This window comes from Hypanus sabinus, chromosome 14 (assembly GCF_030144855.1).
Source record: "Hypanus sabinus isolate sHypSab1 chromosome 14, sHypSab1.hap1, whole genome shotgun sequence".
NCBI classification, from domain to species: Eukaryota; Metazoa; Chordata; class Chondrichthyes; order Myliobatiformes; family Dasyatidae; genus Hypanus; species Hypanus sabinus.
In genome coordinates, this window is record NC_082719.1 from 100058366 (window position 1) to 100086316 (window position 27951).

Here is a 27951-nt window from a genome sequence, read left to right on the forward strand (position 1 = left end):
GTAATATGACAATAAACTTGAACTTGAAATACAGTACTGTCCAAAAGTCTAAGGCACACATACGTTGTTAGGGTGCCTAAGATATTCGCAATGTACTATATTCGTCCATGTGGAGAGCAAGTTTGTAAAGAAAGTTGGGAATGGTGAGGGTGGAGTGCTATGGGACAGGTGGTAGAGAAAAGGTGCCAGGAGCAAGGGGGGGGGGGGGAGTTGCTGTGGGTGCAGACACACCCAGCCCCTGAGACATCAGGCAAGGTCATTTGATTCCAAACAATTGATTTATTGATTATTACAGAATGTCTCTTGGGTGCTTCCCACTTCCTCCCCTCTTCTTTCCCCTTTTCCCAACCATAATTCCCCTCTTCCTGTCCCCTTCTCACTTTCAGTCCACAATAGAGACCCATATCAAGATAAGGTTTATCATGACTCACATATGATGTGTTTCTTTTGCAGAAGCAGTACAGTGCAATACATAAAATTACTTCAATACTGTACAAAATTCTTAGGCACCCTAGCTATATATATGTGCCTTAGATTTTTGCACAGAATCAAAATCAGGTTTATTATCACTGGCATGTGACATGAAATTTGTTAACTTAGCAGCATTAGTTCAATGCAATACATAATCTAGCAGAGAGAAAAAATAATAAATAAAACATAACAAAAAAAGTAAATCAGTTACATATATTGAATAGAACATAGAACAAAGAAAACATACATGATACAGGCCCTTCAGCCCACAAAGCTGTGCTGAACATGTCCCTGCCTTAGAACTACCTAGGCTTTACCCATAACCCTTTATTTTTCTCAGCTTCATGTCCCTATCCAGGAGTCTCTTAAAAGACCCTATTGTATCCGCCTCCACCACTGTTACCAGCAGCCAAGCACTCACCACCCCCTGTGTAAAAATAACTTACCCTTGACATCTCCTCTGTACCTACTTCCAAGCACCTTAAAACTATGCCCTCTCGCGCTAGCCATTTCAGCCCTGGGGAAATGCCTCTGTCTATCCACACAATCAATGCCTCCCATCATTTTAAACACCTCTGTCAGGTCACCTCTCATCCTCCGTTGCTCCAAGGAGAAAAGGCCGAGTTCATTCAACCTATTCTCACAAGGCATGCTCCCCAATCCAGGCAACATCCTTGTAAATCTCCTCTGCACACTAAATAGATTTTTTTAAATGTGCAAAAAATTGTAATTTTAAAAAAGTGATGTAGTGTTCAAAGCTTCAATTTCCATTCAGGAATCGGATGGCCGAGGGGAAGAGGCTGTTGCTGAATTGCTGAGTGTATGCTGTCGGCTTCTGTACCTCCTACATCATGGTAACAGAAAAGGGCATGCTCTGTGCTAGAGGGCCTTAATAATGGATGCTGCCATATTGAATACTGTACAGTGAAATAAATGTGAAAACAGTATTAATTCTGGCATGTTTAATTACAAAAATAGCATGTAGGTAATCTATTTAGAGATACAGCACAGTGAAAGGCCCTGCTGACCCAATAAGCCCTCACTGGCTAATTACACCCATGATGTGAGCAATTCACTTATATTCAGCACGTCTTTGTAATGTGGGTAGTAACTGGAGCACCTGGTCACAGGGAGAACACACAACATCCTTACAGAGAGCTGTGGGAATTGAACCCAAGTTGCTGATGCTGTAAAGCGATACATTAGCCTGCTGCCCCCTCCCACTCAAAGTTCAAAGTAACTTATTATCAAATTATGTACGTGTTACCATACACTGAGATTAATTTTCTTACAGACATTTACAGGGAAAAGAACAATTTCACAGAAAACTATTCATAACCAGAGAAACGCACAAGACGCTGGAAGAACTCAGCAAGTCAGGCAGCATCTGTGGAGGGGAATATGCAGGAAGAGTTTTCTCATCAGGAGTCAAAAGGAGGGGGACAGATATTCAGGCTCCTGTCCCCTTGCTTTGCAGTACCAATGTAGGCTCAGCTCATTGGCACTGTCATAGGAAAGTAGCATCCAACATCAGCCACCCCATCACCCAGGTCACGTTCTCTTCTCACTGCCTTCAGGAGCCTCAGGTATCACCCCTCAACCATCAAGCTCTTGAACCAGTGGCAATATCTTCACTTACCCCATCACTGAACTGTTCCCACCTCATGTGGACTCACTTTCTGGAACTCTTCCCCTCACATTCTCAATATTTATTGCTTATTTACAGTCATTTCATTCTTTTGTATTTATACATTGCATCCAACAGGACAATCTTTCATTGATTCTATTATGATTCTTTGATTTACTGAGTACACACACAATGGATGTATATGGTGTGATTCATATACTTTGATAATAAATGACACTGAACCCAAGAATTGACCTTGTCCACCTCCATTTCTTTAATGAGGACTGGCTCATGGCTGCTTCCTCCTGTAGTTAGGAATCAGCTCTTTGGATTTCCTGACGTTGAGTAAGAGGTTATGTTGTGGTCACGATCTGATGAAGGGCTTCGGCCCGAAACGTCAACTGTTTATTCCTGTCCCGAGATGCTGCCTGGCCTGCTGAGATCCTCAAGCAGTTTGCGTCCTTCAGACAAACAATTCATCCAAACAGGGTTTATTACTTTGAAAGAATGTAATCTGGTGTGAAATGGAAACCTGGTTAAGGTGGTCGTTCCCAGCTATATTTCTATTTCCATAGATGGTGCCAATATGGAATGGCTCTTGGTGTGCAGCTCCAATAGAACCACTACAGCTGAAATTCACAGTTACAGCCATGGGTACTTCAGTAAGCAACATCCTCACTACTTACTTAACATTTTTTATTTGTATGATTCTTAATGCAATTTATAGACTTTTTAATGTATGCAAGGTATTGCTGCCATAAAACAAGAATTTCACGACATCTGCCAGTGATATTAAACCTGATTCTGATAAGGGACTCCAACATCACAACACATTGGCACAGTTTGATCCATTAAACATTATATTTATTTGGTTAAACTTCATACTGTAGATATTATACAATAAAATATCTGCCCCAGGTTGCTTCTCAAATATACTGATCACTCTCCATTTCTTTTTTCTTCTTGGCACTGATATTATCAACCAACTCCTTCAGATGATTCAGGTGGCTGAGTGCCCTGGTGAGAGAAAACACTTCAGCTGTCATTATATCCTTCATCCACATGCAACTGCTCTTAAAACCGAAGATTTGTATTTAAACTGCTACGGACCTAACTGGGTCTAGACCAGCTCGGGCCTAGCAGAGGTAATTAAAACAACCTTAGCCACGGGTGAGGTGCTGGAGGATAGGAGGGTAGCTAACATTGCCTGTTCTGTTGTTTTAGTAAAGCTCTAAGAAAAAGCCATGGAATTATAGGCTGGTGAGCCCGACATCAGTAGTGGGTAAGTTATTGGAAGATGCAGTATTCCAAGGGGAAAAATATCCAACTGTTTGGATTGACAGAGACTGATTAGGTAGTCAACTTGGCTTTGTGTGTGATTTTTTAACCAATCTTAGAGAGTTTTTTGAAGATGGTTTATAGTAAGGTAGCCCCCAATATAAAACGAGAAACAGAAGTTATGTACAGCCATAGCAAGTTTATTTATTTACTGAGATACAGCACAGAATAGGCCCTATTGATCCTTTGAACCACACAGCCCAGCATTCCCCCAATTTAACCCTAGCCTAACCACATGACAATTTACAAAGACTGATTCACATACCAGCTGGTGAAACTTTGGACTGTGGGAGGAAACCCAAGCACCTAGAGAAAGTCCACAGGGTCATCAGGAGAACGTACAAACTCCTAACACGCAGCAGCAGGAATTCAACCCAGGTCACTGGTACTGTAAAGTGGCAGCATAGATAGCTGGATCATAAAGAAAGCTTTTGGCACATTGACCCTGGTTGGTCCTACTGATGCACTACCTCAAACTTGTCTGCATTAAATTCCATCAGCCATCTTTCAGCCTGTTGTGCTAACCACTACACTAACATGCCACCCCTGTGTTGCAGTTACTTTCTGAGTGACTCTTAAAATCTTCAGTGTAAACTACTAGTTTCAGGGGTTTAGAGCATAAGACACTACAGCACAAAACCAGCAATCACTCTGTGGTCAAAGTTACTTAGATCACATTTCTTCTCCATTCTGATGTTTGGTCTGAACAACTGAACCTTTTGACCATGGTGGCGTTCTTTTATGCATTGAGTTGCTGCCACATGATTGGCTGTTAAGATATTTGCATTAATGAGGTGTACAGGTGAAACTAATAAAATGACCACCACATGTGTTTACTGGTTGAGTCCTGTACTCATTATCTACTTCAGTTTTCATCACCGTTTATTGTTCTTGCACTTTTTGGCAATATTATGAGCAATCTCAATGTCCTTTAAATCCCTTTAGTTAGCCACATGGAACTCACCTTTCCATGCAAATATACACAGCATTTCTCAGTGAAAGTAATAAAACCTTTAACACCTCATCTACCTGGCCAACCTAATTCATAATTAACTGGCATCATTTTCTTTTAGAATCACAGAAAAGTACAGCACAGAAATAGACGCTTTGGTCCATCTGGTCCAAGCTGAACCATTTAACTAGTCCTTTTGACCTGTACCAGGACCTTAACTCTCCCTACCCTGCCATCCAGGTACCTATCCAAACTTCTCTTAAATGTTGAAATCGCGCTCGCATGCACCACTTGCACTTCCACACTCACAATCCCCAGGGTGAAGAAACATCACCTCAGGTTCCCCTTAAACTTTTCACTTTTCATCCTTAACCCATGACCTCTGGTTGTAGTCTCACCCAACCGTAGAGGAAAAGGCCTGCTTGCAGTTACCCTATTTACAACCCTCATAATTTTACATACCCCTAACAAATCTCCTCTCAATCTTCTATGCTCCACAGAATAAAATCCTAAGCTATTCAATCTATCCTTACAACTCAGATCCTGTAGACCCTGCAACATCCTTGTGAATTTTTCTGGACATTTTCAACCTTACTTACATCTTTCCCATAGGTAGGGGACCAAAACTGCACACAATACTCCAAAGTAGGCCTCATCAACATCTTAAATAATTTCTACTTGTACATCCCATCTCCTCTACTCAATACCTTGATTTATGAAGGCCAATGAGCCAAAAGCCTTGTTTATGACCCAGCTACCTAAGCCACCACTTTCAATGAATTACTCTCCTGCATTCCCAGATCTCTTTGTACTGACATACTCCCCAGGGCCTGACTGTTCACTGTGTAACACTGGTTGGTCCTACCCAAGTGTAATACCTCACACTAGTCTGCATTAAATTCCACCTGCCATTTTTCAACCCATTTATCCAGCTGATCCAGATCCCGCTGTAAGTCCTGATAGTCTTCCTTGCTGCCCAGGCCAACTATCTCTAATCAGTGCATGTCTATCAAAATACTCATGCATACAGTCCCTCAGAATACCTTCCAATAACTTTCACACAATTGACGTTAGGCTCACCAGCCTATAATTTCCTGGTTTATGTTTACAGCCTTTCTTAAACAATGGAACAACATTAGCTGCCCTCCAATCCTCTGGCATCTCTCCTGTCACTGTGGATGATTTAAATATCTCTGCAATTTCTGCACGTCTCCCACACAGTCCAAGGAAACAGCTCGTCAGCTCCTTGGGATTCATCCACCCTAATTTGCCTCATGATAGCAAACACCTCCTCTGTAATCTGTACAGGGTCCATGACCTCACTGCTGCTTTGCCTCATTTCTATACTCTGCAACCACCTCCCAGGTAAATACAGATGCAAAAAAAAATCAATTTAAGATCTCCCCATCTCTTTTGGTTCCCTGCATGGAGTACCATTCTGATCTTCCAGAGGACCAATTTTGTCCCTTGCAATCCTTTCACTCTTAACATATCTGTAGAATCCCTTCGGACTCTCCTTCACCTTTCTGCTTGGGTAGTCTCATGCCTTCTTTTAGCCCTCCTGATCTCTTTCATTAAGCATTTCTTATACTCAAGTACCTTTTTCTTCCTACCTGCCAGCACTAATTTTGCACTTCAGAATATCACTCTCAAACTGACTGTAAAATTCTTTGGCATGACCTTTATCTCCAGTCTTCTGATTTACCCCAGTCACTGAATTTTAAATAACCTGTACTCTGACATATTGTTCCAGAAGTACTTATTGCCCTGAGGGCACTTTAATTTATTAGGCTGGAATTAAAGAATGTGCTCTACAAATTCTTGTACGAAGTCCCCCAATAAGTCTCAGTACAAAATGGTTTTATAGTAATTACTCAACAGATGAGGTAGCCTGATGTCTGACAATTTTCAGTAATTGATTGAATTCAAGGGAATGAGCTATATTTAATAGATATTCCAAAGACATACACTCAGTGGCCACTTCATTAGCTACGTCCTGTACCTAATAAAGTGGACATTGAGTATACACTCCTGTCTTCTGCTGCTGTAGCCCATCCCCTTCAAGGGTCAACATGTTGTGCATACGGAGGTGCTCTTCTGCACAACGCTGTTATAACACATGGTTATTTGGGTTGTCTCCTTCCTGTCACATTGAACCAGTCTTCTGTGACTTCTTTCATTAATAAGGTGCTTTAGCCCACAGAACCACCACTCACAGGATGTTTTTTTAAATTTCTGAACCATTCCCTGTAAACTCTAGAGATGTTGTGCATGAAAATGCCAGGAGATCAGCCGTTCCTGAGATACTCAAACCACCCCATCTGGTACCAACAATCATTCCACAGTGAAAGTCACGTAGTTCACATTTCTTCCCTAGTCTGACTGAGCTGAACAAAGGCTAAACCTCTGCATGCTTTGATGCATTGAGTTATTCATTTATTTAGCAACACAGTGTGCAGTAGAACCTTTCTGGCTCTTGGAACCGCGCCACCCAGCAACTGCACAAACCCTGAGTAACCCTACCCTAATCACAGAAAGATTTGCAATGACCAATTAACCGATCCAGTATGTCTTTGGACCGTGGGAGGAAACTAGACAGAGATTCCTTACAGAACAGTGCTGGAATTGATCTCGGAACACCCCAAGCTGCAAAAGTATTGTGCTAACCGCTACACTACTGTAGTGCCCATCAGTTGTTGCTACACGATCAGATATTTGCACTACCGAGCAAATGTACAGGTTTACCTAATAAAGTAGCCACCGACTGCAATTTCAAGGTGAGCATAATGAGTTTTAACGTGGACTTCAGGGATTTTTGTTTAACACAGCTCGATGAATGGCTGATATCTGGACATTGCTGCCAGAGAAGATAGTGGAATCAGATACTATCACTACATTTAAGAAAGATTTAGACAAGTACTTCAATTGGCGAGGCAGGTGCTACACCTTGCCCAAGCGTGACCTGCAGGCTAGCGGAGAGAAGGAGAAACTTACACCTCCTTTGGTAGAGACATACCCCCACCCTGTCACTCATTATCCCTCTCAATATTTCAAAGACTTCTGGATGGGGGCAGATGGTCATAGCTTTGCTGCTGCTGATGCATGGGAGGGGGCAATAGTGGGGGCTTTGGGGCGTTAACATTTTGACTGTCACATTCTTTGGGGCACTCTTCTGTTTCATGAATGTCTGTGAAGAAACAGAATTTTAGGATGTATATTGTATACATTTCTCTGATATTAAATGTAACTATTAAACTAAGAAGTTACCCTTCACTGTCCTACACTCTAATGAATAAAGTCCCAATGGGTTGGACCTCTCCGTAATGCAGACCCTGAACTCCTGGCAACGCCCTCTTAAGTCTTCCCGCTTGAGGATGACATTCTTATAACAGGGTAACCAAAACTGTACACAGTGCTCCAGGTGTGGCCTCACTAACACCTTGTACAACTGCAACAGGTGCATCTCAAAGATGTGTGCTTACCCACTCTCTTCTTTCTCTCTCTACACCCATGACTGTGTGCTAAGCACAGCTTAAACACCATCTATGGATTCACTGATGACACAACCATTATTGGCAGATCTTCAAATGGTGACAAGGAGTGAGAGATCAGCAGGTTAAGTGGTGTCATAACTACAACCTTGCATTCAACGTCAGGAAGACCAAGGAATTGATTGTGGACTTCAGGAAAAGGAAGCTGGGAGAACACACACACCAATCCTCATTGAGGGGTCAATGGAGGAAAGGATGAACAGCTTCAAGTTTCTAGCTGTCAACATTCCTGAATATTGATACTGGGCCAAGCATATTGATACAATTATGAAGGCAGCAGCACACCAGCAGCTGAATTTCATCAGGAGTTTGAAGAGATCAGGTATGTCACCAAAGACACCAGCAAATTTCTACAGATGTACAGTGGAGAGCACTCTGATTGGTTGCATCACTGCTGGCCACTTCATAGCATCAGAAAGAGCTGCAGGAAGTTGTAAACACTGCTTGCTCCATCATGGGCATGAGCCTCCCCACCTTTGAGGGCATCTTCAATAGGCAATGCCTCAAGGAGGCAAAATCATTAAGGACCCTCACCACCTGGGATATAAGATACCAGAGCAGAATTAGGCCATTTGGTCCATCGAGTCTGCTCTGCCATTTCATCATGACCGATCCATTTCCCTCTCAGCCCCAAACTCCTGGCTTCTGCCCATATCCTTTCATGACCTGACCAATTCAGAATCTATCAACCTCTGCCTTAAATATATGCAATGCTGGGGAGGTTTTAAACTAATATGGCAGGAAGGTGGGAACCCACACAGAAGAGGGAAGTGATGCAGAGACCAAAGCTAGAGTTAGTGAAGAAAAAAGAGTAGAGTGCTTAAAAGTAAAAAGCAAAAATCGCATAGGTCACTAGAATCCAAAAGGACAATGAGTATAAGGGCACATTAACTAAATGCCCGTAGTATTAGAAACAAGGTTAGTGAACTATAGGGGAATCAAGGGATATGGGGACAAGGCAGGGACTGGGTATTGATAGTGAATGATCAGCCATGATCTCAGAATGGCGGTGCAGACTCGAGGGGCCGAATGGCCTACTTCTGCACCTATTGTCTATTGAACTTGTGGCACAGATCAGTACCAAGGCATCTGACTTAGTGGCCATTGCAGAAACCTGGTTGCAAGGTGGAGGTGACTAGGAATTAAATATCCAAGGATACAAGGTAATACGGAAAGACAGGCAGGAAGGTAGAGGAGGTGGAGTGGTGCTCTTAATTAAGGATGATATCAAGGCGATTGTGAGAGACGATATAAGATCTACAGAGCAGAATGTTGAGTCCATCTAGGTAGAGATTAAAAATAGTAAAGGGAAAAAAAAAAATCACTGGTGGGAGTTGTCTATAGGCCACTTAATAAAACTTGCAATGGCAGAGGTGATTAACCAAGAAATATCTGATTCTTGTAAGAACGAACAGCAGTCGTCATGGGGGACTTTAGCTTCCAGATAGTTTGGGTGAATCAGGTTGGTCAAGGAAGTCTTGAGGAGGACTTCATAGAATGCATCTGTGACGGCTTTCTTGAGCAGCATGTTAGCGAACCTACAAGGGAAAATGCTATCTTAGATCTAGTCCTGTGCAATGAGACAGGTAAGATTAATGATCTTGTAGTCAGAGATCCTCTTGGAAAGAGTAATCATAGTATGATTGAATTTCACATACAGATGAAGGATGAAATAGTTAAATCTAAAACTAGTGTATTATGCTTGAACAAGGGAGACTACAACAGGATGAGGGAGGAGTTGGCTAATATGGATTGGGAGCACAGTCTATTCAGAAGGACAGTTGAGGAACAGTGGAATACTTTCAAAGGGATTGGTGCTCAACAAAGTTATATTCCAGTCAAAAGTAAGGACAGTAAGTGTGGGGAGAGCCAGCCTTTGATAACTAAGGAAATAAAAGATAGTATCAAATTAAAAGCTTGTGTACAAAGTCGCAAAGAGCAGTGGGAGACTGGAGGCTTAGGAAAACTTTAAAAAGCAACAAAGAACAACTAAATACGAAATAAGGGAAGATAGAGTATGAAAGTAAATCAGCACAAAATATAAAAAGAGACAGCAGATGATTTATAAATATATAAAACAGAAGAGGGTGGCTAAAGTCAACATAGCTCCCTTAAAAGACGAGAAGGGGAAATTGATATTGGGTGATAAGGAAATGGCTGATGCATTAAACGACGATTTTGTGTCGGTCTTCACAGTGGAGGACACATCTAATAAGCCAAAGAAGGATGCTATGGATGAAATGGGAGGTGAGGACCTCTATAAAATCACTGTCACTAAAGAGATAGTGATGAGCAAACTAGAGGGCCTGAAGGTAGATAAGTCCCCTGGTCCTGATGATCCCAGAGTACTGAAGGAATATGCGGAGGTTATAGTAGACACGTTGGCAGTCATTTACCAAAACTCTGTGGACTCTGGGTAGATCCCAGGGGACTGGAAGACAGCAAATGTCACACCACTTTTTAAAAAAGGATGTATGCAAAAGATGGGCAACTATAGGCCAGTTAGTTTAACATCTGTAGTTGTGAAAATGCTTGAAGCTGTCATTAAGGAAGAAATAGTGAAATATTTAGAAAGGAGTGGTTCCCTTAGACAGATGCAGTAGGGACTCAGAAAGGGCAGGTCCTGGTTGACAAATTTACAGGAGTTCTTTGAGGACATAATGAGTGCAGTGGATAGAGGGAACAGGTGGATGTCGTATACTTGGATTTCCAGAAGGCGTTCAATAAGGTGCCGCACAAGAGGCTTATAAATAAGATATGGATGCATGATGTCAGAGGAAGTGTATTGGCATGGATAGTGGATTGGTTAGCCAATAGAAGGCAGAAAGTTGGTATAAATGGGTGTTCCTCCAGTTGGCAGTCAGTGGTGAGTAGGGTGCCGCAGGGGTCAGAGCTGGGCCCGCAGCTGTTTACCATTTATATTGATGATTTGGAAGAGGGGACTGAGTGTAGCGTAGCAAAATTTCTGATGACACTAAACTGAGTGGAAAAGTAAGTTGTACGGAGGATGTGGAGAGTCTGCAGAGGGATATAGATAGGTTAAGTAAGTGGGCCAAGGTCTGGCAGATGGAATACAACATTGGTAAATGTGAGATCATCCACTTTGGAAGAAATAATAGAAAAGCATATTATTATTTAAGTGGTAAAAGATTGCAGCATGCTGTTGTGCAGAGGGACTTGAGAGTGCTTGTGCATGAATCGCAAAAATGTTATTAAGAAGGCAAACGGAATGTTGGCCTTCATTGCGAGAGGGATTGAATTCAAGAGCAGGGAGGTCAGGCTGCAACTATACAGGGTACTGGTGAGGCCGCACCTGGAGTACTGTGTGCAGTTCTGGTCTCCAAAGTCAAGGATATATTGGCAGTGCAGAGGAGGTTCACCAGGTTGATTCCAGAAATGAAGGGGTTAACCTATGAGGAGAGATTGAGTCACCTGGGACTAGACTCTCTGGAGTTCAGAAGAATGAGGGGGGATCTTATAGATACATACAAAATTTTGAAAGGGATAGATAAGACAGAAGTAGGAAAGTTGTTTCCACTTGTAGGTGAGACTAGAACTAGGGGACATTGCCTCAAGATTCAGGGGAGAAGACTTAGAACGGAGATGAAGAGAAACTGTTTCTCCCAGAGAGTGGTGAATCTGTGGAATTCTCTGCCCAGGGAAGCAGTCGAGGCTTCTCCACCACATAGTACATTTAAGATACAGTTAGATAGATTTTTACATAGTAGGGGAATTAAGGGTTATGGGGAAAAGGCAGGCAGATGGAGCTGAGTTACAGACAGATCAGCCATGATCTTATTGAATGGCGGGGCAGGTTTGATGGGCCGGATGGCCTACTCCTGCTCCTATTTCTTATGTTCTAATGACTTGGCCTCCACAGTCACCTGTGGCAACAATTCCACAGATTCCTCTGGCTAAAGATATTCCTTCTCATCTCCATTCTAAATAGATGTCCCTCCATTCTGAGGAAGTGTGCTTTGACCTTAGACTTCCCCACCGTAGGAAACATCTTCTCCACATCCACTGGTAGCATTAATGAGAAGAGGACATCCGTGTGAACTCTTCTCATTAATACCACCAGATAGCAAGTACAGGAAACTGAAGACACACACTCAATGTATTAGGAACATCATCTTCCCCTCCACCATCAGATCTATGAACACTACCTCACTATTTCTCTTTTCCACTACTGTATTTATTTTTTGCAACTTATAGTAATTTGTGATGCCTGCATTGGACTGCTGTCAAAAACAACAAATATCAGGATGTAAATCTGTGGCAATAAACCTGATTCTGAGCATATTGGAGAGTTAGACCACGAGGTACGTATTTGCACAATTTGTCTTCTTTTGCACATTGGTTGTATGCCAGTCTTTTGTATAGTTTTTAATTCATTCTATTTTATTTCTTTGTTCTATTGTGAAAGCCTGGAAGAAAATGAATCTTAGGGTAGAATACAGTGACATAAACTGTATGCAGTTTGATAACAAACTTCCTTTGAACTTTAACAATGTTATGAATGAACAACCTGTAGGTTGCTACTCACTGGTTGGACAACAGAATGTAACAATCTCCTACAATCCAATAGTTTGTCTGTAGGTCAAGGCACACTTAATAAATACTTAAAGATAAATAAATATTAGCTTTATTTATCACAAGTACATTGGAACAACGAGACATACAGTGAAGTGCATTATTGGCATCAATGGCATACAGTACAAAGAAGATGTTGAGGGTAGCCCACAAGTATAGCCTTGCTTCCAGCATCAGAGCCTGCTCACAACTTACTAACCCTTACTAACCTGTATGTCTTTGGAATGTAGGAAGAAACCTGAGCACCCAGAGAAAACGGTCATGGGGAGAATCGACAATCTCCTTCCAGACAGTGGCGGGAATTGAGTCAGGATCGCGAGCGCTATAAAGCATTGTGCTAACTGCTCACTACTTTAGTTACCTTTGCAATGACTTGCTGCCAGGAGCCTCTTCAAAATCCAGGTCCTGAGTGTGAGATGTAATGTTTTCTGGTAGCTGTATTTTAAAAAAAGCATTATTTTAATAAATGCATCAAAATAATAATTTTACCTAATATATTTTTAAAAATCTCAAGACACTAGTTTGCAGCACATCGGCAGAGCTTGGCACTCAGACAGCAGCTATGGAAGGAAACCTATATCCAAACAATAATGAGTCAAAATCGAAGCAGATTTATTATGTCACCATGTACTACCGTATACGAGGTGCATATATAGGGTCAATGCAAGTAGGTTTTTTCCAATGAGGTTGGGTGAGACTACAACCAGAGGTCATGGATAAAGTGTGAAACGTGAGAAGTTTAAGGGGACCACAAGGGGAAACAAAAGAGATGGTTGTTGACTTCAGGAGGGCACGGAGCAATCGCTCCCCGCTGAACATCGACGGCTCCTTGGTAGAGATTGTAAAGAGCACCAAATTTCTTGGTGTTCACCTGATGGAGAATCTCACCTGGTCCCTCAACACAAGCTCCATAGCAAAGAGAGCCCAGCAGCGTCTCTACTTTCTGCAAAGGCTGAGGAAAGTCCATCTCCCATCCCCCACCCTCATCACATTCTACAGGGGTTGTATTGAGAGCATCCCGAGCAGCTGCATCACTGCCTGGATTTGGAAACTGCACCATCTCAGATCGCAAGACCCTGCAGCAGATAGTGAGGTCAGCTGAGAAGATCATCCCACCACCACGGACATTTACACTACACGCTGCATCCGCAAAGGAAACAACATTATGAAGGACCCCATACACCCCTCATACAATCTCTTCTCCCTCCTGCCATCTAGGAAAAGGCTCCGAAGCATTTGGGCTCTCACAACCAGACTAATAGTTTCTTCCCCCAAGCTATCAGACTCCTCAATACATTAAGCCTGGACTGACATCTTACCCTACTGTCCTATTTAGTATTTATTGTAAATGCCTGCACTGTTTCTGCGCACTTTATGCAGTCCTATTTAGGTCTGTAGTCTAGTGTAGCTTTCTCTGTGTTGTGTTTTGTTTTTATTACGTAGTTCAGTCTAGTTTTTCGTACTGTGTCATGTAACATCATGGTCCTGAAAAACGTTGTCTCATTTTTACTATGTACTGTACTAAGTTATGGTTGAAATGACAATAAAAGTGACTTGACTTCACTGGGAGGGTCACAAGGGTGTGGAACAAGCTGCCAGTGCAGGTGGTGGATGAGAGCTCGATTTCAACATTTAAGTTTTGATAGGTGCTTGGATGGTAGGGGTATGGAGGGCTAAGGTCCCAGTGCAGTCAATGGAAGTAGGCAGTTTAAATAGTTTGGCATGGTCTAGGTGGGCCAAAGGGCCTGTTTCTATGCTGTACTTTCTTACGGCTCAACCCTGAGATTCATTTTCTTGCAGGCATTTACAGGAAAATAAAGCCGTACAATAGAATTTATGAACCTATAAAAAAAACTGCCAACCAATGTGCAAAAAATATATCATTTTTTTATTGGATATATCTATTTGGACTAGTTCCACCAGGCCCTTCGAGCCACACTGCCCTGCAACCCCCAATTTTACCCTACCCTAATCGCAGGACAATTGATAATGGCCAACTAACCTCCTAACTGGTACATCCTTGGAGTGTGGGAGGAAACCAGAGAACCCGGGGAAAACCCATGCATTCCATGAGGAGGATGTACAAACCCCTTCACCGGGAATGAATTCTGAACTCTGACACTGAAAGAGAGTCACGCTAACTGCTACGTTACCATGCGTCCTGATATTGTGCGAATTTAAAAAACAGATTAAAATATATATATTTTTCCCCCATCGGAGGGGGAGAACCAGCAGCCGGAGCAGTTGAGACAGTTTATAGGGAACTTCGGAGGCTGACACAAGGGACTGTCTGGGCTCTGCGGACTGGGGGTACAGGGTTCAAGTTCCAGTCGTGGCCTGGTAGGGTCTTGGGCTGGACCCCTCACACTTATGCTACATTTGCCCATGAAAACATCCGGGTGAGAGTAACAAGAACAAGAAGAGTCATGCTGGCTTGGACATTGTCCAGATTAACTTATTATTTAATTATTTATGGTTTTATATTGCTATATTTCTTCACTACTCTTGGTTGGTGCGGCTGTAATGAAACCCAATTTCCCTCGGGGTCAATAAAATATGTCTGTCTGTTAACAAGGTCCACGCCAATGGTTGGGGAACCAGGACTATCTGGTGAGAAATTGGCTATCAGAACAAACCTTAAATGGAGGAGACTGGACGAAGTGGAATTAATGGAATGATACGTCAACAGAAACCCATGTGAAAGAGGATGCATCAAGTGGGTATTCTGGCAACAATGAAGACCATCGTCCACGTTCACAGAAAAATAACTGGTTACCCAGCGATCAAACACTGTCAACAGAGGATTGATATCACATCTTGAATTGGAAGACATACAATCACGATGCACCACAGCAACATCACCGCAGAACCAAGCCGATCAGGAAATACGAGTTCAAACCCCACATCGACAATTCACAGATGCCACAAAGGTAACAGCATCACCTTGTACACGGGAAATGGCAGTCCAAACCTCAACTCGGCACATCGACACTGGCTGCTACAATCAGAGAGAAGATCATAGCTAAACTAGTGTCTGTCAATGAACTGGGCTCCCCAGTTGAAATCCATTAGAAAGAATGCTAGAAACAGCCAATGAAGCACAACTCACAATTGCAGCCGCCAACATAACTGAGGCCAATAACCTGACGTATGCATCGGCAGCAGCAGTTCTAGAAATGCTGGACTACAACATGAAATACAGTGGACAGTACTGTTATAACTCCTCCTGGAGACTAAAATTGGAAGCCAAGATGAAAACCACAATTGCAGAGATCAGCAAACTAACTGAGCTGCAGAAAGGTGGGAAGCTCAAAGACTCATCCTGGCTACCAAAGGAAGTACAGAGCCCTGGAAACTGCCAAGCAACAATTAACAGCTCTGGTTACCAGACTAAAGGGGTACACTAAGGACACAGAGGCCAAGTGAATAAATGCGCTCTTCTCCAAAGAAGCAGGAAGAGTATTCACACAGTTCCAGGGGAACAACATGCCAGTACCTGAATCTACCAATACAGCATCTGAGGAGTACTGGAAGAGTATATGGGAGAAAGAAGCATCACATAACGCCAGAGCCCAATGGCTGAAAGACCAACAAGCGAGCCTCTGCAATCTGCCAGAGGAAGAACCAGTCAACGTCACAGCAGTAGATGTCCAGCAACGGGGGAGCAAGTATGAAGAACTGGACATCACCAGGGCCTGACGTGATCCACGCCTGTAGGCTGAACTGAACAAACTAACAACACGGCTGGTAGCTCAGATAAACTAGATGCTTGAAGCAGGTTCCCACCCCGACTGGTTAACTCAAGGAAGGACAGTACTCATAGAGAAGGGTCCTCACAACAGAGCACCACCATCTAACTACCGGCCTATAACCCGCCTGTCAACAACGTGGAAGCTCCAGTCAGGCATCATGGCCACCGAGCTGAAGGAACATGTGTGTAAATTCCTGAGACCTGCTCAGAGGGAGATTGGTAATGGAACCACAGGGTCCAAACACCAACTACTGGTAGACAACGCAGTCATGTGACACCACAAGACCAGGCAAACCAACCTAAGCACAGCCTGGACTGACTATCAGAAAACATATGACTCAATGCCCCACACATGGATCCTGGAATACCTGTCTCTGTACAAGGTCAACAAGACACTAAGGACCTTCATCAAGAACTCAATGGACCATTGGAATGCAATGCTAGAGGTTAACTCGAAGTCAATAGCACAAGTGGCCATCGGATGTGGAATATACCAGAGTGATGCACTATCCCCATCACTGTTCTGCACAGGCTTGAACCCCTCAGCCAGATCATCTCAGAGACTGGACATGGGTCCAGATCCAGGAGTGGAGAGACCACCAACCACCTCCTGTACATGGATGACATCAAGCTGTTTACCAGAAACGGAAGAGACATTTGACTCACTAATCCATCCAACAAGGGTGCACAGCAGAGACATTGGGATGTCATTGGACTGGAAAAGTGCAACTGGATGGAAATGAAAAGAGGCAAACTCATCAAAGTTGATGAGTTACCTGAAGGCCATATACTAGACGTACAGGACAGCTACAAATACCTGGAGATCCTGCACATGCATGGAAGCCATGATGAAGACAAAAGGAAGGATGCAACATCCAGGAGAGAGACGTCCTAAAAAGCCAGCTAAACGGGAAGAAGAAGATCAGAGCCATCAACACATTCACCCTACCAGTCATTAGATACCCCAATCACAACAAAGCACAGGCCAAGGAATGAACTGGAACCTGCTGACGTCAAGACCTGGAAACTGCTAATGATATATGGAGGATTCCATCCAAAGTCCAAAGCCGAGCAGCTGTACACCTGCTGGAATTAAGGAGGATGGGGACTTGGAAATGTCAAGGCCACAGTCCTGGGAGAAATGTGAAACATCCATGAGTATGTCAGGAAGATGGCCCCTAAGGACAACCTGCTAGGAGAAACCTCAGACAGCAAGCAGGGGATATGGCAGTCGGTGAAGCAGAGCCAGAGGACCAGAGGCCATGGCAGGACAAACCACTGCACAGGATGAACCATCACCAGATATCAGAAGTGGCTGACATAAGGAAGTTCCACCAATGGCTGGAAATAGCAGGGCTGAGGGACAGCACAGAGACGCTGCTCATGGCTGCACAAGAACAGGGACTGAGTACATGAACAATAGAAACAGGAGTCTATCACACCAGGCAAGACCCAAGATTCAGACTGTGTAAGGAATCTGCTGAAACCATCCAGCACATAGTAGCAGGAATTGTGCACAGGAATATCTGCGCTGAGTATGGATTGGACACTCCCCAGTCCCAAGGGAAAAGCCCGAGAAGGTATGGAGAATGGAACAGCTAAGATCCTGTGGGACTGATCAGAAGGTACTGGCCAACCAACCAGACATAGTAACACTGGACAAGGAACTGAAGAAGCAATCGTAATAAATGTGGTCAAGACAGTAACATCAGGAAGAGAGAATATGAGAAGCTGGAGAAACACCAGAGCTTGAAAGAGCAGATAGAAAGGATGTGGAAGGTTAAAGCCAGAGTAATCCCGATGGTGACAGGAGCACTTGGAGCTGTGACACCTGGGCTGGGTGTCAAATCCCAGGGACAACATTGAGATCTTGGTCCATAAGAATGCACTACTAGGAACAGCAAGGAATCAGTGCTGAACCCTCAAGCTCCCAGGCCTCATTCACCACCCAGGCCAACCGATGACGCAGTGGCATCAGCACTGGACTTCAGGTTCGATGGTCCTGAGTTCAATTCCATCCGGATCCCAAATTGTGTAGCATTAGAAAAGCCTGGCAATCTATCTTGCCACAAAACCCTATGGACATCTACACAATCCATAGGGTCACCAAGAGTTGAAGATACTCAGCAATATATATAATGATATGTTACAGAAAGGTGCCTTGCAGGGAAGGTTTTGGGAGTAAAACCCGGAGAAAAAATGCGGAGCTGGATTTGGTCAATGAGTTCAACGCTGACTGGCAACTCCTGCGACGCCACTGGTGTCAAACTGTATTGGTCTCTGCCGTTCCTCTGGATTTGTCAGCTGCATTGAGAGGGGAGCCTGCTGTATGAGAAACAACCTGCTCCTCGTATCGTACTGCCCTAGCTTGTGTATCACAGACAGCCGGGATGCAACCCTGACCAAGGGAGGGCCTCAATACATTAAAAAGCAACTCAGGCACCACTCAGGCACCTTAGGAGAACACTCTGCTCAGATACCCATCTCATAGAGGCAGAAAAACAGAAATGCTGGAAGAGATCAGACAGTCAAAGCAGCACTCGTGGAAAGAGAAAGCAGTCAATGTCTCAGGTCGGCTGTCCTCCATTAGAACTGGGGGAAAGCAGAATGCTTATAGTTTTCTGAGCTGGTCATTACACCCATGTGACTAATTAACCGACTAACCCTGCACATCTTTGGAATGTGGGAGGAAACTGGAGCGCCTGGAGGAAACCCACAGGGAAAACGCACAAATTCCTTAGAGAGTGGCGGAAATTGAACCCAGGGGGTTGGCACTATAATAGCGTTACACTAACCACTACACTACTGGGCCTCCCTATTATTTAGTGATTTTTTAACTAAAATGCTACAGGATAAATTTTATCAAATGTTGAATAGTTTAAAGTTGTGGGTCATGCTTTTTGCAATCTGATTTAAATTAATGCGTTGTTTCCTCGCAAATGGATTCTGCAGATGTTGGAAATCTTGAGCAACACACATAATGTGTTGGAGGGACTCAGTTAGACAGTGTCTGTATCCCTCTGTCTGTGTTTTTTTTCCCTTGGAACTACTGTCTATAATAAATTCAAACATTGAACTCTGTAGCAACAGTACAGATTGAAAAGAAAACATTCCAATTATGGTCTTTTGGAATTTTGTTTCCCTTTAAGCTATCTTGAAGAGTTTTCTGCAGGGCCATTTTGGTTGTGTGGGATTTTGATGTTTTCAATTCAAGGTTCTTTTGGAAGTCAAGTCAACTTTTATTGTCATTTCGACCATAACTGCTGGTACAGTACATAGTAAAAATGAGACAATGTTTTTCAGGACCATGGTGTTACATGACACAGTACAAAAAACTAGATTGAACTAAGTAATAAAAAAAAAACACAGAGAAAGCTACACTAGACTACAGACCTACACTGGACTGCATAAAGTGTACTCCTTCATAATGCTGTTTCCTTTGCGGATGCAGCGTGTAGTGTAAATGTCCGTGATGGCAGGAAGAGAGACCCCGATGATCTTCTCAGCTGACCTCACTATCAGCTGCAGGGTCTTGCGATCCGAGATGGTGCAATTTCCAAGTCAGGAACAAGGCAAAAACCTGTTGCTTTATGATCGTTCTATTAAGCATTAATAGAACAAAGAAAATTGAAAACATTCAGTAACAGGAGCAGAGTGAAGGGAGAGGAAAGCAAAAATAAAATGGTGGAGCCTCTTATTTCTATGGATAAGGAAATGGGTGGCAGTGTGGAGATACATCTCTACCAGAAGAGATGTAAGGCACTCCATCCCTCCGCTAGCCTGCAGGTCACCGCTGGGCAAGGTGTAGCACCTGCTTAGATCCCTGATCAGGGTCACATGAAGCCATGTCAGCAGGTGGTGGATGGTTGTCTGAGTAGCTGGTCCATATCACAAGTCCTGGTTATGCGACCACTGACTCCAGGCAGACAATCTCCAAAAGAGCATTGATAATGGCTGAAGTCACTTGTCTTGTAAAGGCACTGCCCAGAAGGAGCAATGGCAAACCACTTCTGTGGAAAAATTTGCCAAGAACAATCACAGTCATGGAAAGACCGTGATCACCCACATCAAATGACACGGCACATTGTAACAATAACATAAATACACTCTTTAAAAATACATACTTTTTATATACATATATATACACACACATATACTGTATGAAATTAAGTGCATATTTATCATACTGTAATCTATAGTTTTTTTGTATTGCACTCTACTGCTGCAGCAAGAGAACAAATTTCACAACATACACTATGCCAGTGATATTAAACCTGATTCTGATTATATTATCACTGAACGTCATGAAATTTGTTATTCTGTGTCATCGGTACACTGTACTACATAATAAGAAACTATCATTTATAGTAAGAAATATATACAGTATAAAGAATTAATTAAATCAGTAGTGCAAAAAGAGCATAAATAAATAAATAGATTGACAGTTTAAGCAACTAATTTGTAATACTCCATTCCAACATGGTCGCCAAAGAGCTTTTCAGTTTACCGCTCTGACCTCCTCACGCTCTTCTGCATGTTCACTCTCCAGACTCTGCTGCACTGTCTGCAAACTGAACAACATGTGCTTGAGTGCTTCAACTGGCCCATGGTGCTTTCTTCCAGAAGCCTCCAGCGAGCTAGGGTGGTTCCTCTGAAAGTCAAGAAGAACAAGGTGTCACTTTGATTAAGCTTCACAAGTTTAGTCAGCAGAGGTGGTGGATGAGGGTTGAAATGCAAAATTTAAGAGAAGTTGGGATAGGTACATGGCCATGGTAACTTCGCACACTTCATGCCCCCGACACCTGGAACGTCCATCATACTGCTAGCGTCTTCCACAATGAAGACAGGTACAAAATAATTATTCAGTACATCAGCCATTCCCTTGTCCCCCTTTACTACTTGTCCAGCATTGTTTTCCAGCAGTCCGATACCCACTCGCGCCTCTCTTTTACACTCTATGTATTCGAAGAAACTTTTAGTATCCTCTAATATTATTGGGTAGTTGACTTTCGTATTCCATCTTTTCTTTCTTAATGACTTTGTAGTTGGCTTCTGTTAGTTTTTAAAAGCTTCCCAATCCTCTATCTTCCCACTAATTTTCATTCCATTATATGCCCTCTCTTTGGCTTTTAGGTTGGATTGACTTCTCCAGATAGCCATGGTTCTTTCCTTTAGAATATTTCTTCTACTTTGGGATGTATATATCCTGTGCCTTCCAAATTGCTTTTAGAAATTATAGCTGTTGCTGCTCTGTTATCATCCCTGCCAGTGTTCTTTTCCAATCAATTCTGACCAACTCCTCTCTCATGCCTCTGTAATTCCCTTTATTCCACTGTAACACTGATACATCTGACTTTCACTTGCCCTTCTGAAATTTCAGGGTGAATTCGATCATACTATGTTCTCTTGCCCTTAAGGGTTCTTTACCTAAGGTCTCTAATCAATTCCCAATCCGGAATAGTTTATCTCCTAGTAGGCTCAACCACAAGCTGCTCTAAAAAGTTATCTCATATGTACTCTGGAAAGTCTCTCTACTGGAATTCAATACCAACCTGATTTTCCCAATCTACCTGCATACTGAAATACCCCATGACTACTGTAACATTGTCCTTTTGGCATGCATTTTCCACGTCCTGTTTTAGTTTGTAGACCACATCCTTACTACATTTTGTGGTCTGTATACAACTCTCATCAGGGTCTTTTTACCTTTGCAATTCCTTAGCTCTACCCACAAAGAATCAACACGTTCTGACCCCATGCTACCTCGTTCTAATGATTTGATTTCATTTTTTAAATCAACAGAGTAACACCACCCCCTCTGCCTTTCTGCACCGTCCTTTCGATACACTGTGTATTGTTGGACATTAAGCTCCCAGCTATAATCTTCTTTCAGCCATGATACCTGATGCCTACATCATACCTGCCAATGTGCAACAGTGCTACCTTATTCCCAATATTGCATGCATTTAAATAACACCTTGAGTCGAATATTCACCCTTTTCGATTTTGTTTGCCTTTTACACTACAGCATCCTGTTGACTGTAATTTTGCCCCTATCAATAGCTCCTCCTCACTACACATTGTCTCAAGTCTTCAGCCCTATTACCTACCTTTCCTACGATACTTCTTGTGTTGAAATATATGCAGCTCAGGACACTGGGCGCACCATGCTCAACCTTTTGATTCCTAACTTCGAGATCTTACCAATATCTGCCTCCGCAAACTCTCCACTAACTGTTCTGGCCCTCCGGTTCCCATCCCCCTACAACTCTAGCTTAAACCTAATCATGCAACATTAACAAGTCTTCCCGCGAAGATATTATTTCCACTCCAGTTTAGGTGCAAGCCATCCCTTCTGTAGGGGTCCTACTTTCCCTGGAAGAGAGTCCAATGATCCGAAAATCTTATGCCCTCCCTCCGGTATGAACTCCTTAGCCATATAATTCAAACTCAGTGCCAGAGACCCGACCACTGTGACTTTCCTCTGTTAGGTCAACCCCTCCAACAGTATCCAAAGTGATATACCTGTTGTTGAGGGGGATGGCCACACGGGTACTCTGCACTGGTTTCTTAACCTCTTTCCCCTTCCTGACTGTCACCCAGTTTCCTGTGTCCTGCATCTTAGGTGTAACTACCTCTCTATATGTCTTATGTATCACACCTTCAGCCTCCCGAATGATCCAGAGTTCATCCAGTTCCAGCTCCAACTCCTTAACGCAGGTTATTAGAAGCTGCAGCCGGATGCACTTCTCACAGTTGTTGTTGTCAGGGACACTAGAGGTCTCCATGCTTTCACAGATCCCACAAGAGAAGCTTCAACTATCCTGCCTGGCCCCTCTACTGTCCCAGCTAAGCAGAAATAAAGGGAAGGAAAAAAAACTTAAATCTAGAGTTTTTCTTTTGCTTTCTCTGTCTGAAGTCTCCCTTTACTGAAGCTTCAAAGAGCTGAAGCCTCAAGATGACCTGACTCTGTCCTAGATCCCAGCTTTAAAGATGTCTTTGTTCTTTAGAATCTGACTGACCGGCTGTCCGCTTACACGCTTGCAGTGTTCATGTTGTTCCCTTCACCCTGAGAAGTTCAAAAACTTAACTTTGCATCAGCTCACGTTAAAACCCTTCTTCAGCAGCCCTTCCACCTTCACTGTTCAGCCAGAGTGCTGTCCAGTATGAAAGCTGTCTTGCTTTCCAGTGTCCCTGAGTGAAAGTTACTTGCAACTATGTGTCTGACTGGCTGTAACTGCAAAGAGCTGAAGAAATGGCAAAGTAAATTGTCTGTGTGAATAGGCTCACAGCAGAATATTGCTTCACTATCCGGGACTTCCACAGATCTCGCTTTGTTTGAACAAGATAATGGGAAAATAAATGACCAGTTGCTTTAATAGAACATAGAATACTGCAGCACAGTACAGGCCCTTTGGCCTACAATGTTGTGATGACCCTTTGTTTAGCAATATAGTACAGGGTAGGTCCTTCAGCCCTCGAGCCACTCTGCCTCAAGAACCCCACAACCCCCCATTAACCCTAACCTAATCATGGGACAATTTCCAATCAGCAATTAATTTACGGTTCTTAAGACTGTGGACAATCTGCTCAAAGATCAATCTAACTCCGCCCTCTCAAAGAACTCTCCATTTTTCTTTCATCCATGCGTCTAAGAACCTCTTAGATGCCCTTAATGTATCTGCCTCTACCACCACCCATGGGAGGGAATTCCAAGCACCCACTACTCTGTGTCTGGCTATACACTCATCTATGTCTCTCATCATTTTACACACCTCTGCCGTCGCCTCTCACCCTCCTTCACGCCAAAGCGAAAAAGCCCTAACTCACTCGACCAGTCTTCGTAAGACACACTCTCTAATCTAGGCAGCAATCGAATAGATGTTCCCTGCACCCTCTCTAAGATTTCCATATCCCTCCTACAAGGGCCCAGATCTGAAAATAGTATTGCATGTGTGGTCTATGCAGGGTTTTATGGAGCTGTAACATTACCTTGTGGCTCATGAATCCAATCCCCCGACTAATGAAGGCCAACCCACTTTATGCCTTCTCAACAACCCTATCAACTTCTGATATCCTAGAGAATGGAATGAAGACAAACTTGAAAGGTATTCTTCTCCACAGAAACAACAAATTTCATTTCAACGCTCACTGTACAGGTTTCCCCCGCAATCCCAAGGTAGAGCGATCCTACGAAACCGTTTGTAATCTGAAACGTTGTAAAGCGAAGAAGCAATTACCATTAATTTATATGGGAAAAACTTTTGAGCATTCCCAGACCCAAAAATAACCTACCAAATCATACCAAATAACACAAAAAACCTAAAATAACACTAACATACAGTAAAAGCAGGAATGATATGATAAATATACAGCTCATATAAAGTAGAAATATTGTAGGTACGGTGTAGTTTCACTTATCAAACTCGGGAAAACAGCGAGCCAAAATCGGTTTGGAGAGAAAAAAAAAACACATCGGTGCGTACGCATGTACACATATACGTACACACGTACACGCATGTGCAAACAACTGCCTGCACAAGGCTTCACGGTCATTGTAGTCTTTCTCAGGGTAAACACACATTTAAAGCGGGCGTCTTTTTTCGTAAAAGCGAAAACCCTCTTTGGTTAGCGAAAACAGGTACTAATGTAGGTCTTTCGTAACAGCGAGTTATCGTAAAGTGAACATTCGAAAAGCCGGGGGCCACCTGTATTCGTATATAACAGATGAGACAACTGAGTTGGAACATTTTAACCAGATTCACTTTCACCGATTGAATATTCACCCCACACTGACCTGAAGGCAAGTCGTCAGGTAGTCATGGCCACCATCATCGGCCCGAGCAAAATCAGAAGCTTCAAAACAATCTTCTCCACTGTTGCCTATGGGTACTGGGGATTTACTGAATAAACAAAAGGAAAAAAAGATTACCAAAAAATTAATAGCAAATGTATTAACTTTCATCACTGAATTTAATATTTCAGATATCTCAGGTCATCAAAGATAGCAAAACTCACCAAAGGACTTACTTTTTCCAAGATGGCACTGACCTGCAGTCTTAACTGAAGTTAAAACTCAGACTATGTAGTTTTTTAAAGTTTATTTAATTAGTTTTTGAGATACAGAGTGGAACAGGTTCTTCTGGTCCTTCGAGCTGTTCTGCCCAGCAACCCACAATTAAACCCTGACCTAATCACAAGACAATTTACAATGAGCAATTAATCTACTAACTGGTAAGTCCTTGGACTGTGGAAGAAACTGGAGCACCTAGAGGAAACCCACGTGGTCACTGGGGTAACATACAAATTCCTTACAGTCAGTAGCAGAAATTGAACCCATGTTACAGGTACTGTAAAGCGTTGTGCTAAAAACTTTAACACCCTGTTGCCTCCATAGGGATGGCTTTGGGGACAGAAAGTAGTGTAAGGGGGTCATGTTAGGGATGTGGGGGAATTAAAGAATAGGCAGTCTAAGCCTCTGCTTTACGTTCGAAGGCCAGCGGTGAGGTTGTTCTCAGCTGTCAGGCTTGCAGCCTGGTGAGGAGATTCAGGGTCCTGTCATTCGCAAGACCAGAGTTCGAGGCCCTTAATTGTCATCATCTGTGAGCCCTGGGTTAATACCAAAGAGCGAAGCCCGAAAGTTGGCTAGATAGAGGTATACAGGATGATAAGAGCATCGACTGAATGGATAGCCAGAGACTTTTCTCCCCAGAGCAGAAATAGCTAATATTTAAGGTATTAGAGTAAAGGGTAGAGGGACGTCAGTTAGTGTTTGCTTTCCTCCCCCTCCTCCACACAGAGAGTGGCATGTGGAATGCCCTGCTGGGGTGGAGGTGCTGGCAGATACATTCAACCCATTTAAGAGACTCTTAAGATTAGCACATGGATGACAGAGAAAAGAAGGGCTATGCAGGTGAGAAGCATTAGGTTGATCTGCATTAGTTAAAAGGCCAGCACAATGTCATGAGCTGGTACTCTTCTACACTCCATATCTAACTGTATAAACAGTCAACAATTCAGGCAAGACTCTTCATCGGGATTCATAGAGACTCTCAACTGTTTACCGATTTCCACAGATGCTGCCCGACCTGCTGAGTTCCTCTAGCATTTTGTGTGCGTTATTCAGCATTTCCAGCATCCGCAGAATCTCTTGTTCAGCTTTGGATACCTCCCTTTTTTGCCAGCCTCAAGTATGTTCCTTCCTAATTGCCTCACAGACACCAAGGCACAGCGAGTAATAACTCAGTGGAGGCTGAGGGGGTCAAAATCTCAGGTTGAGATAATGCATTAGCACAGGTACATAGAGCTGTGGGGGGAGAAGTGAGGCAGCAGTTGGCTGAGATAAGTGGAAGCCGGTAAGGAAGAGAAAGAGACACGGGCAGGTAGGAGACTTCTCAGATATAGTGAGTGGGTGGAGAGGATAGGGAAGGGGAATGAAACTGCAAAGGGGACTGGAATGGAGAAAATTCTGTGTGTGTGTGTGTGTGTGTGTATGTGCACACCTGCACACATGTGTATCTGCATGTATGTGTGTCTCTGTGTGTATGTGCATGCGTGTGTGCACCTGGTTGGATCACGAGAGGAAGGAACACAGGGGATGTGGGTAACCTGAAGTTGGATAATTCCATGTCCTTATCACCGGCAGTAAAGTACCTGGATGGAATATAAGATGTTCTTCACCTTGGTGTCTGGCCTCACCCTGGCAGTGGAGAAGGCAGAGGACTGATAGGTCAGCTTAGAAAAGGGTGGTGAGTGTAATGCCTTCAGTACTAACTTCGGGCTTCAATTTTCCCCGCTGTCTGGTCTTCCAGTGACACCACAGGTTTCCTCTGGGTGCTCCAGTTTCCTCCAACCTTCCAAAGATATATGGGTTGATGAGTTGACACTGAAAGCATAGAGATACTTGTGGGCTGTCTCTCAGCACGCAATCAAACTGTCATCAATGACTCAATTCTCTGCGTGTTTCAATGCTTCGATGTCCATGTAACAAATAAAGCTAATCTTTATCTTTGAGGTTGGTGTGGGAATGGGCAAAGGAGTTGAAATGGCATTTACCCAGAAGCTTCTGTTATGAGTGCTGAACAGACCTGATAGAAATGGGGTGAAGAGTTAACCATTCCCCCCCCCCCCCCCCGAGAACTATGAACTATTGCTATTGCTAATGAGAGAGAGAGATGAAGCACAGAGGCAGGGACATCTGCTACAGATAAGAGAGAGACACAGTTGATTTATGTATTATGGCTTCTTCCTGGATTGTTTACCTTTCGCTGCAAGGACGTTACTTTGCTTGTTAACATTCCTAAGGAGACAGCAGGAGTGGCCTGATTTGATGGACATGGTCATTTTGAGTTGATGGATGGCTGATACCCTGTCAATGGGGATAAAAGACAGGTGTGGAGAGACACCCCTCAGACACACCAGTGGACACTGACCGAGTGCTGTGCACCCACAGGAAGGTGGGGGCTTCGAAGACTGAATCAGGAGATCAGTCAACAAAATTCAGTGTTACAGCAGGGCCGGTGGGGACTCGTGTGTGTGTCCACTCATGCCAGAGTGACGAGTCCACCACAGAAGAATGGTCTAGCCGAGAACGGAGGGGTCATAACCGAATGACCACAACGGTACAACGGAATCAGAATACAACAGAAGGTTTGCTGGCTGCAGCTGC

General features: G+C 43.4%; 1 protein-coding gene across 2 annotated transcripts in view; it reads right to left on the reverse strand.

Annotated features, from left to right (window-relative positions):
* Positions 1 to 308: 308 nt before the first annotated feature.
* The window catches only part of c14h18orf54 (chromosome 14 C18orf54 homolog), a 51092-nt gene continuing 23449 nt past the window's right edge, over positions 309 to 27951 (reverse strand). For both annotated transcript variants that reach the window (XM_059989715.1, XM_059989714.1), the window contains exons 5-8: positions 25081 to 25186; positions 20800 to 20934; positions 12894 to 12967; positions 309 to 3115 (exon numbers count right to left, since the gene is read on the reverse strand). In XM_059989715.1, coding sequence (XP_059845698.1) covers positions 3025 to 3115; positions 12894 to 12967; positions 20800 to 20934; positions 25081 to 25186 — 406 coding nt within the window. In that variant the 3' untranslated portion in view covers positions 309 to 3024. The remainder of the gene's footprint in view (positions 3116 to 12893; positions 12968 to 20799; positions 20935 to 25080; positions 25187 to 27951) is intronic.